The sequence below is a fragment of the Anabas testudineus genome, chromosome 21, assembly GCF_900324465.2.
Source record: "Anabas testudineus chromosome 21, fAnaTes1.2, whole genome shotgun sequence".
Taxonomy (NCBI): Eukaryota; Metazoa; Chordata; class Actinopteri; order Anabantiformes; family Anabantidae; genus Anabas; species Anabas testudineus.
In genome coordinates this window covers 5,280,197-5,293,528 of record NC_046629.1, presented here as the reverse complement: position 1 = coordinate 5,293,528, position 13,332 = coordinate 5,280,197, and the positions used below count along the sequence as shown (strand labels likewise).

Sequence of the window (13,332 nt, the reverse complement as noted above, 5' to 3'; positions counted from 1 at the left end):
TTCAAAGATGCTACTGTCAGTCCTTCACTGTTCTTCTTCCTCTTCTCTCTCTGCCTGTAAACAAACCTTCCTTCTTTGACCAACAATAGCCCAATTTCCACTGGCACCCTATGGACCACAGCACAGGTGGCAGTTGTTGTTCATCCGGGCCGCGACTGATCTGGTTTGGAAGTCGTGTTGATAATTTGCATGTTTGATTTGGCAAATGTTTTATGTCTGCTTCAGAGACACCAGGACCAGGATCAACCAGGACCTCCAATGGAACATCAGGTTCCCAACAAAGGAGACACAGCAGAGGATGTATGTTCTGAGGCACCTGAAGACATTTAACCTGCCACTGTCAGTAATGGTACAGTACACTTCTACACTGCTATCAAGTAAATATGTTTCCTCCTCCGTCACTGTTTGGTACACTGCCTCCACTGATGAGGACGAGGGTACAATGCTGCGTATCATTCACTTGGAAGAGGAAGTGATCAGCTGCTGCAGATTCATTATAAAGAAATTTGAAAAGACAAGAACAATTTCTGACTGCGTCATATGCTGTGGATTAAAGGTCAAAGGATGCTGGACGGTGCTCTGACAACTTGCTGTATCCAAGTGTTTTCTGTGAACAAAATTAACATCTGAGAGAAAGTTGTACTTATCACTTAACTGGCCCAGGAGATGCAACATTATTTATTAATTCCATCATCGAGAGCAATGAAAGCCATTTATGATAATGTTGGAAATGTTGAGTTTCTTTACGCAAAAAATACGACAAACGTGTAGTAAAGAATCATCACAGACATCATCTGCTTTTGCCATTATTCGATTTATTGTATTTATTTGTCTTGTCTCTTTTCAGCTCTTTTCAGAGCTCTTGCAGAAGGGTGGTGTCTAGTTTTTCTCTGTGTCTTGCCTCATTGTAATTGGAGTCTACTGGCAGTCTGGACATGATGATTTAGTGCATGTTTCAAACTGCTATTAGTAAATTAGTAACTGAACATGTTACCATCAGCTTATTAACATAGAAACAGAATGTGAACAATGTCTCCTCAGTCTCTGGGGAACATGGAGCAAATTCATGTACCAAGACTCACAGAAGGAAAGAAAGAGTTTTATCTTTATGATGCATCATGGCTCTACAACTCTTACTCACTCTGTTTGGACAAATTCTGCAGCCTGTTCCTCTCTTCAGTCATGTGAATGAGGCTGGCCTTCAGCTGGTCTCTCTCTTTAAGCAAGAGAGTGGCCTGGAGCTCTTCAGTCGGGACTTGTTGCCTCCATTGCTCATGAGGTGAGCAAAAGTCTCTGGAAGATCAGATCTGCAGCTCAGATTGAGGGTCTGACAGATAGTGTATAGTAAATAATGAACCTCGTCTTGGTTTTTGTACTTCTGTTTTACCTTTTGAGGAAGTGACATGTTTCACTTATGCTAAAAGTGGTTTGAAGGGCCATTGTCCGCCAAGTAGTTTGCCTTTGTTCTATCTGCAGGTGAACCTTAGGTTATATTAATTATTAATTATTTTGTAGTGTACCGCACATCCTCCCCTGCAAATCCAGTACCTGGTGGCCCAACAAACAATGAAGAACACCTAAAGATCTCTGAAATAGACCTTAACATATGGTTCATCCACAGCAAAATGGGAGAATTCATTCTCTAGTCTGACAAACACACTTTAGGACCACAGACATGCAATGCTCCCTTTGGTTCTGCTAGATGTACTGAATGCAGTGAATAAAGTGTGCATCACAACATGATGTGCATCACACATGGCATGTTATCACACCATCTAACTGAGGTACTGAAAGGTTATCAACCACAGTGATGCTGCAAATGCACTGGAAAAAAACATAAAGAGATAATTCTGTCTCAACCCTGCCTGGTCTGAGTTGTACTGCCCCAATTTCTTAATTGACATAAGAATTCTTAAGTTATTTCAGGTCTTTTGACTGTGGTACTACACCTTCTCTAAGTTCTCAAAAGTGACCTCAAATTATCAGTCGAATAGAAAATTTCCAAAAAACAAAAATCTGCGATTTGTCAGTTAGCTAGGCCTTTTATTTATCTGACAGAAAAGATTAAAAAAAGATTTTCAGTATTTTCACTAATTACATTGTATTTTGTAAATACGGATTTTTTTTAATTTGATGTCAATCAATTAAATGTATATTTATAGCACTGACTGTCTGTGATGATATGGGGGTGCGTCAGTGCCCACAGCATGAGTGACTTGCATACGTGTCAAGGTTTCAGTGTATCCATTCATCCATTCATTCATTCACATATATTTTATAGAGACGTATACTTGTATGTGTATTATCCTCATTTATACACTGTTGAAGGAATCATAACTTATCATGTTATAATCAAGAAACAATCTTCAACTAGTATTTTACTAAAATAACTTATTAAGAAAACTGCACAGTTTCACATATTTGTTTTCTGTTTATTGTTTCAGCTTTAGAGGATTTTTTAAAATCTTTTGAAAAAAATCCTGAAAATAAATGTACATGTTTCACCAAGTGTTGAGATGAGCAAACGATCTGTGATGTAGCCAGAAAATATCACAGCTGTCTATGTGTTCACATAGAAAAACATAAAAACAATAAAAGCAGCTCGGCAATAAAAGCAAACGGGAACATTACTGTAACATTACTTAAACATCACTGTATTGTTACAGTAATTAATATGAATACAGATTATCTGATTATTTGGATATAATATTATAAACAGCTGTTAATAAAAAATAAAATAAATCTTTTGAATGTCAAGGCTGAGCTGGTTTTTCACAGATCCACGTTCGAGATGCTTCACATGAGTTATCATTCCATTCAGATGACTGATCACCAAACATCTCGACACAGTCCTCGTCTCCAGAATTTATGTATCCATCCCAATTATCAGGTTGAGTTGGTGCCCAGTACCTGGTGGCCAAATAAACAGAATCACGATACTGTTAATGTCAGACTTAAATTGATCTTTTCAGTTACTTTAATATTTTTAACTGTGCTGCTCTCATTAAAAACTAAAAGCTGCTCAGATAAGTTGTCATAAGTTGTCATGAGTCTTTTAACACAGTATAATATTTGATCTTTATACTTCATAACACTGAACAAAATGTCAATATTTCTACACAAGTTAAAATTCACAACAAAGGGAAAAGAGACAGGCTGATATTTACGTCTAAATAGATTTTAATCTCGCTACAAACCAATTTGACAGTACAACCTGAATTTGTCTTGTATTAACTAACTTAACTATAAATCCACAATTACCAGGAGTCAAATTATTTTCAGGGATATTTGGATTTAAAGAAGTTGAAGCACGTTTCTGACTTACGTCACAGTCAGTGGAGTTCCATCGACCCATTTCCAGGTTCCCTCTTCGTCTCTGTCATTCAAACCAATCCAAGTTCTCATGTTGACGAATGCAGAGAGGAACATCTGGTTAACAGAAACAAAAAAAGTCACTGTATTTAATATTCAAGTTTAAACCACATTACATGAACATGTATGTGTGTACACAGACAGATGAGACATATCAATAAAATAATAATAATCAAATGTTCAGTCACATTATCAGCTCTCAAATAGAACAAAAACACAGATATTACCAGTAAACCTTAATGAGAACATGTAAAAATGAACTTAAACTCAGACTAAATCCTCATCTGAATTTGTACGTGCAAATTAAACATTATCATTCACTCCTTGTCAAACAAACATGAACACGCGCTTCACCTGTTCTTCAGCGCTGTGTATAACCACCAGATGTGCTCCTCTGGTTCTGCAGTTCGCTCTGCCTGTTGTCCAGGAACCAGACTCAGTGGAGTGGAAATAACAGGACCAGCGGAACTTTATCCATCCATCAGGACAAGTTGTCTCTGTAACACAAAACAACAAGAAATGAGTGAAGATGCAGCTACATCTACTGCTAAAGGAAGAAAGTGTGAGGTAAAACACAAAGTTGGATTTACAGTACATGATTCCAGTTTGAAATTACATAACAAGTATCTTAATATTAGTAAATGAACATGACAAAACATGACTAATGCAACTATAGTGAGTTTGGAAAACATTTAGTTCACTGTAGAAATCCCAGCATGAATAAATCTTTAATAATCTAAACTGGATCATTGTGTTTGCAGTTATTTCATTTTGTTTTATTCTTTTGTTTTCATTTTATTTACCATTCATGGTTTTAATTATTGTCTTAATTGCTATTCTTTTGACTGTGTACAGCACTCACTCTGAAGCTTATTGTTCTCTTCAGTCATTTCAGTGAGAATGGTCTTCAGCTGGTTTCTCTGTTCGGTCATTTCCATGAGGCCAGCCTGCAACGTGTCTCCCTGTACAGTCAGCGAGGTCATTGAGGAAAAAGCTGAAAGAATAAATAGACACTAACACCAAAAAATTAAATTCATTTACATAATGTTATAATATTGGTATTTATGTTAAGTCTAAATATTTCCTAAGTTTGTCCTGTGATCATTACAAGTGTTGGAAATTTAAACATCTTGCTAATAATTCTAATAGAAATGCACTTTACAATTAATCCTAATGTGAAGAGTTGTTGTAAAGCTTCTCATCGCCCAGACTAACTGAACAGTACTGCCAGCAGTGCAGAAATAATTACTTTTCTGGAAAATCAGAGATTTCTACTATTCCTGCTTGATGATTAAGATTCAGAACTTTTTTTGAGTCCAGAACCGGGAGAGGGATGTCTACGTGGAGGACAGTGGGTTTATTCGAAGTCTAATGTTGTATCTTGTAGTTCCAGTAAATATCTGTTCCTGAAAATCATTGGTTGACTTAATGTTTAACTTATGACATGAACACTCACTGTAGACACAGAAGATGATGAGTACAATCAGCAGGAAAATACACAGCCCCAGACACAGAAAAACAGCAACAGGACATCTCCTCTCTGAGCTCCTGGAACCTGAACAGAGACCAGATCATATAAATATAATCAATGATACAGAAGTAATAATAGATGAGAACAGATTTATTAACGGCTCAGTGTGATAAAACATTTGTACCTGTCTGATCTGTCGATGGTCTTAAATGATGAGATTTATCATCTTTACCATTGTTATAAATTCCTTCCATTGCTCATCAGATGGTCAAATATCTCCTGGAAGATCAGCTCTGCAGCACAGACTGAAGAATGAGTGAAGCAGAAGTTGTGTTTATTTCAGTCTCTTGATGTTTTATCTTCTGAGGAAGTGACAAGTTTGAAATATGACAGAAGGACTAAAAGCGCCCTCTTCTGTTGGTATCTGTAGGATGTTGTGTAAATTAAGCATCTTATGCTTGTTGATGACATGAAGATATAGATGAGTGCAGTGAACACAGATCAACACACAGAGTGCCATCAAGCTTCACTAAAAACCACTGAAATCCACATTGGGTTCTGCTCTGAGGATCAACTCTGACCTGCTTGTGGGAGGATTAAGAAGTTAAAGACACAGTTTAAGACAGTTTTTAATTTTACCCATGTTTATATGAAAAGTCATAACGAGTTTAATATTTAATATGAAACAAAATTAAATCGACTCACAGTAAAAACTTTATTCTAATATACTGAAGATGTAATAATCAGTGAACCCTGACCCTAGACAAAACTGAAAACTGTCCTGCAGACAGATAAAACAAAAGGTAGAGTTTTTTGTTTGGGGTCCTATGGTATAAAGAGAATGATGTATACCACCACCATCACCAGTGTGAACATCAGTGTTTATTTGGAAAGGTCATTTCTCCTGAATTCATGTTTGATATTTTCGCCTTTTGTTGCTACATTTCTGTTTTTCTAGGTGTTTTTATGTTTAAATAGTTAAAATAATATAATACAAATTTGAAAAAAAGTGAACACAACTGAAAACTGGATTTTATGCCCAACTTATTAAAAGATATTCCATCATTTCTGACTCTTTGCTGAACACAAACACTGAACCTGTTCTCTGGTTCTGTCTATGACCACCAGGTCTGCTCTATTTCTGCAGAACACGCTGCTTTCAGGATGTAGACTGACTGAAGAAGAAACTGCAGGACAAGTTTTATCTAAAATAAAAACAAAACGAAAAATCTCACTTAGTTAAGCCACAACTCCATTTACTGTGAAAAAATTGCTTTTTAGCTTTTTCAGTTGTGACTCCAGCCAGCAAGAAAACATTCAGCAGCAGCAGAAACAGAACAACAACCAGTGAAAACACTCAATGATTCAACAGTAACAGGTGAGAACAGGGATTTATCGACACAACATTGGCATAGATTTCCTCCATCTCACGAGGCGACTGGAAGTCTCCTAGAAGATCAGATCTGTAGCTCAGATTGCAGGTCTGACAGATAGTGTATAGTAAAGGATGAACATGGTCTTGGTTTCTGTATTTCTGTGTTTTAACTTCTGAGGAAGTGATAAGTTTCAATTATGCTAAAAGTGGCTTAAAGGGCCATCGTCTGCCAAGCGGTGTGCCTTTGTTCTATCTGCAGCTGAACCCTAGCTTATATGAATTATTTTGTAGTGTACAGCACATCCTCCCCAACACATCTGACTGCTCTTAATCAGACCTTAACATTTGGTTCATCTACAGCAACATGTGAGAATTCATTCTCCATTCTGACAAACACACTTTAGGACCACAGACATGCAATGATCCCTTTGGTTCTGCTAGATGTGCTGAATGCAGTGAGCACCGCTTACTCATTTAGTAGAATTTAGTACTGCAGCTTTATTCACGGTCAAGGATGCCTGAAATTATTTTTTTGAAGAGCTGATCTTGTGGTGTAATTTTAAACAACATAAATTATCATGTTTGTGCATAAAGATCTATGAGGCAGAGAAACACTGCTTGTTAACCCTGACTGTTAATTAGATAAACTGCTAACAGGCAGAAAATTAAAGAACATCTAAAGATTTCTCTTTAAGTGTAAAATTACTGATGTAGTCAGAATATGACCAAAAAACATAGCATAGAACAACAAAAAAAAAACAATACAAGCATCTCATGTTTTTTTATATTCTGAGGCATGAAGCATTTCTGAGAAGCATTTGTCCAGTTTCTGGAGAGTTTGGAGAAACGGTAACATTCCATTTATATGACCACCCACTTACGATCTCGACACAGTCTTCTTCTCCCACATTTCGGTCTCCATTTCCATTATTAGGCTCCTTTGATCCCCAGTACCTGGTGGCGCAACAAACAGAATCAAGATAGATCTAATTGAGTTTAATATCACTACAAGCTAATTTGACAGCACAACCTGCATTTGTCATGTAGTATCTAACTTAACTATAAATCCACAATTACCGGTACCGGTCATATTATTTGCAGCGATATTTAGATTTAAAACAGATGAAGCACATTTCTGTCTTACGTCACAGTCAGTGGAGTTCCATCGACCCATTTCCAGGTTCGCTCATTGTCTCTTTCATTCAAACCAATCCAACTGTTCATGTAGAGAGGAAAGTCTGGTTAACAGAAACAAAAGAAGTCACTGTATTTAATATTCAAGTTTAAACCTCATAATGAATCTCTCTGGCAGCACATGAATCTGTGTCTTGACTCATTTCTGTTGTTTTATGTTACAGAGAAAACGTGTCCTCCAGGATGGACAAAGTTCTGGTGTTCCTGTTATCTCCTGTCCACTAAGACTGGTTCCTGGGCCACAGGCAGAGAGGACTGCAGAACCAGAGGAGGAGATCTGGTGGTTGAGTATCGAAGAACAGGTGATTAATTTTTACATGTCCTCAGAAAACCACAGGCAGGAGCTTCTGTAAAATATGGTCTTGAACTCATATTTAATATACTGATCAGAATCTTCCATTGATGTTTATTGTTGAGTCATCATAACAGTTATCAACAAGCTGTGGTCTGTAGGAACTGTAATCATACACTACACTCACTCTCCCACATGAAACAAACATGAACAATACCAAAGGTGAAATTTGTACAAGCTTGGAGACATATTGAACACCAGCACTAAGCTTTTTTCTCACAGATCCAGTGCAGAGATGCTCTACAGGACCAATCGTTCCAGTGGCCTATAGTTTTCTTGCCAGTTCTGATGTGTGCACAGTCTTCTTCACCCCACTTTGCTTGTCCACCACCATTGTCAGGTTGATCTTCCTCCCAGTAACTAACAGGTAAAACAACAAGAGTGAACACAGTCCTATGATGAAACACATTAACGGAATGTCTTTCACTTTATTCGGTACACTTCTTCTTGAAAAAGATTCTTTAAAATTATTTAATTATTTGTAGTCATGTAGGCTGTTGTCATTTCTTATCTGTAGTTTATAATGCAGATAGAAAAATATTTAAGTTCGACCTTAGAGTCAGTGGAGTCCCATCAATCCATTTCCAGGTTTTCTCATGTTCTCCATCAGTCAAACCAATCCAACTCAACGTTTCTTCTTTGGTGAGGTCAGAGAGTAATGTCTGTTTCAATGCAAAAAAATATAAATATAAATATTTTATTATAACTATTACATGATTAATTCCCTTACATTAAAACATTTCCATGTATTTAACTGTCAAATGCTTAGTAATTAGAGCACTGTAAAAGAAATAGTTACACTTTGACAAACGCTCATGGCAAAGGGTTATAATAACTAATAAAAAAAAGAATAACAACAAGGATTCCTGCTAGTTAAACTTGGTGTGGAACAAAATCATAATGCTAATAAAATGTTTGCCTGGCATGAAGAAAAATAAATAAATATAAAAACTAAATCTTATTGCAAATATCTAACCATGTCAACAAAAACTTTGGCAACTAAATCCTCCTCTGAATTTATCCTCATTAAGTCACACAAACATGGACACTGCACCTGTTCTTCAGCACTGTCTATAACCACCAGATCTGCTCCTCTGGTTCTACAGTCCTGTCTGCCTTCGGTCCAAGAACCAGTCTTAGGGGAGAGGAAATAACAGAAACAGCTGAACTTTGTCCATCCTGCAGGACAAGTTTTATCTGTAACAAAACAAATATGAGTCAAGACACAACTCCATCTACTGCTAAAGAGAAACAATGTGAGCACTATTCCAGTTTGAAATGACTGAAGAATTAGTTTGGGAAAACTTTATTTCACTGTGTACATGTGCCTAAGTCCCTGGATAATTTTGTTTGCAGTTATTTTTTACCGGCATCATTGAGATATCATGTTACTTGTCTCTTACTGCTTCTACTCACTGTGTCTGGAGAAACATTGGAGTTTATTGTTCTATTCAGTCATTTCATTGAGGCCAGTCTTCAGCTGGTCTCTCTCTTCAGTCAGGGAGGAGAGTTTTATCTGACTGCCCTGGAGAAGCTCAGTCAGGTTGGTTTTGACAGTAGAGAATTTATCATCTTTACCATGTACTGAGTTATGATCTAAAATAATGAAGAATAATGTTGGTGAAACAAAAAACACTAAATTAATTATTCCAATATAATAATATGAAATTGGAATATTCTTTCGCAATGTACAATTACTCGCAATGTACAATTATCTTTGCTCTTCAGCAAAGATAAGGGGTGTTAAATTCCCAACTTCAAACAACACTTTGATATGTGATATGTATATATCATATTGAACACTCTTTCTAACAAAGTGATCTGAACATGAACCAGACTCACAGTGGACACCGAGGCCGATGAGTCCAGTCAGCAGGAAAAAACTCAGCAGCACCAGACAGAGAACAACAGCTCCATCAAATCTCCTGGAACCTGAACAGAGAAAAGAGCAGAAAATATAACTAATGATACAACAGTAATAATGACATTTAGTGACAGTTCAGTCTAACAAAATTACATGACTGATTCTGTAAAGCCTTTAAATTTTGAGTTTGCCAGAGTCAATATTTAAATAAATTTCCTCCATGTTTTATAAAAGATCACTTGCAGAGCTGTGCTACATGTAAATGATGAAAGCTACTGTATGTTGCTTTGATGAAAGCTACTGTATGTTGTTTTCCTTATTGTAGATGTGTCAACAAAAATGTTAGCATGTGCCAGAGATTTCTGTCTTAGCTGACACTCCTGCCCTAGGGAGAGTAGCAACAGTGCTGAACTTTCTCCATTTGTAGACAGTCTGGTGTGTTTTTAAAGGGCAGGACAGCTTTCAGCAACACATCCAATATCATCACACTGATTGGACTCAAGTTTGGCTCACTCTTGGAGAAGTCATAAGGCTAGGGGTTCACCCTGCACTGTGAATGTTTACATATTATATTCAATAAAAACATGAAAACATATAATGTTTGTGTACTATTATTTTAAACAGCATGACCAATTCATGCAAAACACCACTTAATTCCAAAGGGTTCTCATACTTTTTCTTGCCACTGTAACGAGTTCAGTCTTTAAAGACAGTTGTATTTAAAGATTGCAGCATTCTTTATCTGACATCGTTGAGGTTCGTGTGTCATGTCCATTGCAGCCTTCACTCACTCACTGTCATATTCAACATTCATTTATATTTCCTCCATTGATCATAAGCTGGTCAAATGTCTCCTGGATGGTCAGATCTGCAGCAGCACAGACTGTAGTCCATGTAAATGATGAAGGTTTTGCTGCTTTTAGTCCCTCACTGTTTTAGTTTTTGAGGAAGTGACATGTTTCAGTGGTTTTCAGGGTGGTAAACCCATCTGCAGAGCAGTATTATTATAGGATACACCTTACTGCAGATATGAAGAACTAAAACTATTTGTTCACGAGAAACCGAATGGAGAAGTCCCATTCATTCTACTCATCATAATATGATCACCTCAGGCCCATTGGCAGCACTAAAAGGCAGTTTTTCTAACAAGGATTCCTGCGTACACCATCCTGTGTGGTGACAAAACGTCCAGAGAGCATTGGTGATTTCACTAGTAGGAGTTAAGACAACACAATTAGAAAAACAGGTTTTCTGTAAACATTGTGAAGACATGTAGACAATGACAAAAGGTGGTAAGAGAATATCTGGGGACATCTGCTGGGAGAAAAAGGAGATGAAAGAGACAGAGAGCAGGCACAGGCTGACATAACCCTCATTTACACTGTGGAGACAGTATCAAAAACATGGACCAGTGTTACACTGCTTTCTCACAAATCCATAGCAGAGAAGTTGCACAGGGTTTGTCATCCCTCTCTGATGATGAGTCCACATCAGCAGTCTATGAACTTTGTACTTTAGAGTCAGTGGAGTCTCATTGATGCATTTCCAGGTTCCCTCGTCGTCTCTGTCACTCAAACCAATCCAAGTTTTTACTTTGATGAATCCAGAGATGAGCATCTGTTCAATAGAAACAAAAGAAAGTCACAATGTGATATTCCAGTTTTAACCAAAATACAAGTAAATGTAAGAAGCACAATGTATAAATGTCTGATGATAACTTCAAGTCTTTCATAATATGATGTAATCCTTATATGGATATTAACCATAGTGATCACAAATGTTCAAATATTATTCTATTACCCAAGAAACATAAAACAAGCTTTAATGATCGATTAAAGTAAAAAGAAAACATGGAACTGTGATGATTTGGGTTTAAAATACCAGAAATGCTTCAGATAAAAAGGAGGCTTTTATTGTCACTAGAGGGTTTGCGGATGATGAAGGAAATAGATTAGGTAGAACCAAGACGGCGTTTACTACAATGCAGGTTGCTGAACACAAAAACACAAAGCAGCAAGTAATACAGCAACAAGTGGAAATCAAAAGGTTTTAACTAGATTTAAGGCTTCATTATATGAATTATTTTGTAGTGTACAGCACATCCTCCCCTACACTTCTGGCTGCTCTTAAACAGACATTAACATTTGGTTCATCCACAGCAAAATGTGAGAATTCATTCTTTATTTTATACTTTTTGTAGTTTATTAGATGACCCAAACCCTGACATCTCAGAGTGGATGCTTGGACGCAGAGACGCAGTCTTACACACCTCTCTTCAGCTTCCTTACAGCTGTCACCCCCCAAAAACTACCATAACCTCATAGAGACAGTGTCTGATCATCATCTGATTGATTCATAAGAACCTAAGTCAAATAAAGATGACTCCTCTCTCAGAACAAAATAAAAAAACAATCCAATGTGGACTGGTAACTAGCAGAACTCTCTCGTCTAAATCCCCGTGAGTGAATGATTTGATAATTGACCATCAAATAGACTTATTTTGTCTTACCAAAAACTGGCTGCAGCAGGAAGAATATGTCAGTCGGAATGAGGTTTTAGTGAATTATAGACCAATATCCAATCTGCCCTTCATGTCTAAAATTCTTGAAAAGGTAGTTTCTAAGCAATTGTACGACCACCTGCGCAGCAATAACTTGTATGAAGATTTCCAGTCAGGATTTAGAGTACATCATAGTACAAAAACTGGCAAAGGTCACTAATGATCTTCTATTAGCATCAGATAATGGGCTTTTCACTTGTCCTGTTAGATCTTAGAGCTGCATTCGACACTATAGATCCCAACATTATATTACACAAGCTGGAACATGTCATTGGGACTGGAGGAAAGGAAAGGAAAGAACTAGGGTTCTTCAAATTGTATCTATCAGATAGAGTTCTGTTTGTACATGTTAATGATTAATCTTTCATGCACAGCACAGTAAGCTATGGAGTTCCACAGGGTTCTGTCCCCCTTAGGCAATATTATTAGGAAACACTCCATAAATTTCCCTTGTTATGCAGATGATACCCAGCTATACATATCTATGAAATCAGGAGAAACTAATCAATTAGTCAATCTTCAAGCATGCTTAAAAGACATAAAGGCCTGGATGTTCTCCAGTGTACTTCAGACAGGACAGAGGTTATTTTGTTTGGGCCTAAAAATCTCACATACACTATGTCTTATCCCTTTCTCCCCTGTGATGACTTAATATTGGCCTCAAGTAACATGGTGAGGAATCTTGGAATTATCTTTGACCAGGATATCTCCTCCACTTCATAAATCAAAGAAATCTCTAGAACTGCCTTTTTTCATCTGGCAAACATAAAATTAGGAGCATCCTGTCCCAAAGTGATGCTGAAATACTAGTCCATGCATTTGTAACTTCCAGACTAGACTATTGTAATTTATTATTAATGGGACGTTCCAATAACTCCTTGAAAAGCATCCAGTGAATCCAAAATGCTGCAGCCAGAGTTGTATCATAGCAAGAGAGAGCTTATGTCTCCATTTAAAATCCAGAATTGAATTTAAAACTATATCATGTAATATTACAATATTATTTTCTAATTTTGTCCCCTGACCAGAACTGTCAATGCATCAACCATTTCTACTCAAGACTTTTACTCCAGGAAGTGCATTTTGTGCTCGTGGCCTCCTCGAGCTTCATACACCACATACAGCAGAATCACGTTTGCTACTA

General features: G+C 37.1%; 2 protein-coding genes across 2 annotated transcripts; both read right to left on the bottom strand.

The window, feature by feature from the left end:
• Positions 1-2,753: 2,753 nt before the first annotated feature.
• Positions 2,754-3,991, bottom strand: LOC113173465 (asialoglycoprotein receptor 2-like). The gene is made up of 3 exons (XM_026376877.1): positions 3,727-3,991; positions 3,326-3,429; positions 2,754-2,910 (listed from the first exon to the last, which is right to left on the bottom strand). Exons 1-3 carry the CDS (start codon positions 3,967-3,969, stop codon positions 2,754-2,756), a joined length of 504 nt encoding a protein of 167 aa, XP_026232662.1. The 5' UTR covers positions 3,970-3,991.
• A 3,794-nt stretch (positions 3,992-7,785) lies between these two features.
• LOC117152810 (CD209 antigen-like protein A) lies at positions 7,786-9,137 on the bottom strand. Its single transcript, XM_033325814.1, has 4 exons — positions 9,132-9,137; positions 8,819-8,956; positions 8,317-8,426; positions 7,786-8,124 (listed from the first exon to the last, which is right to left on the bottom strand). Exons 1-4 carry the CDS (start codon positions 9,135-9,137, stop codon positions 7,968-7,970), a joined length of 411 nt encoding a protein of 136 aa, XP_033181705.1. The 3' UTR covers positions 7,786-7,967.
• Between the last annotated feature and the right edge of the window lie 4,195 nt (positions 9,138-13,332).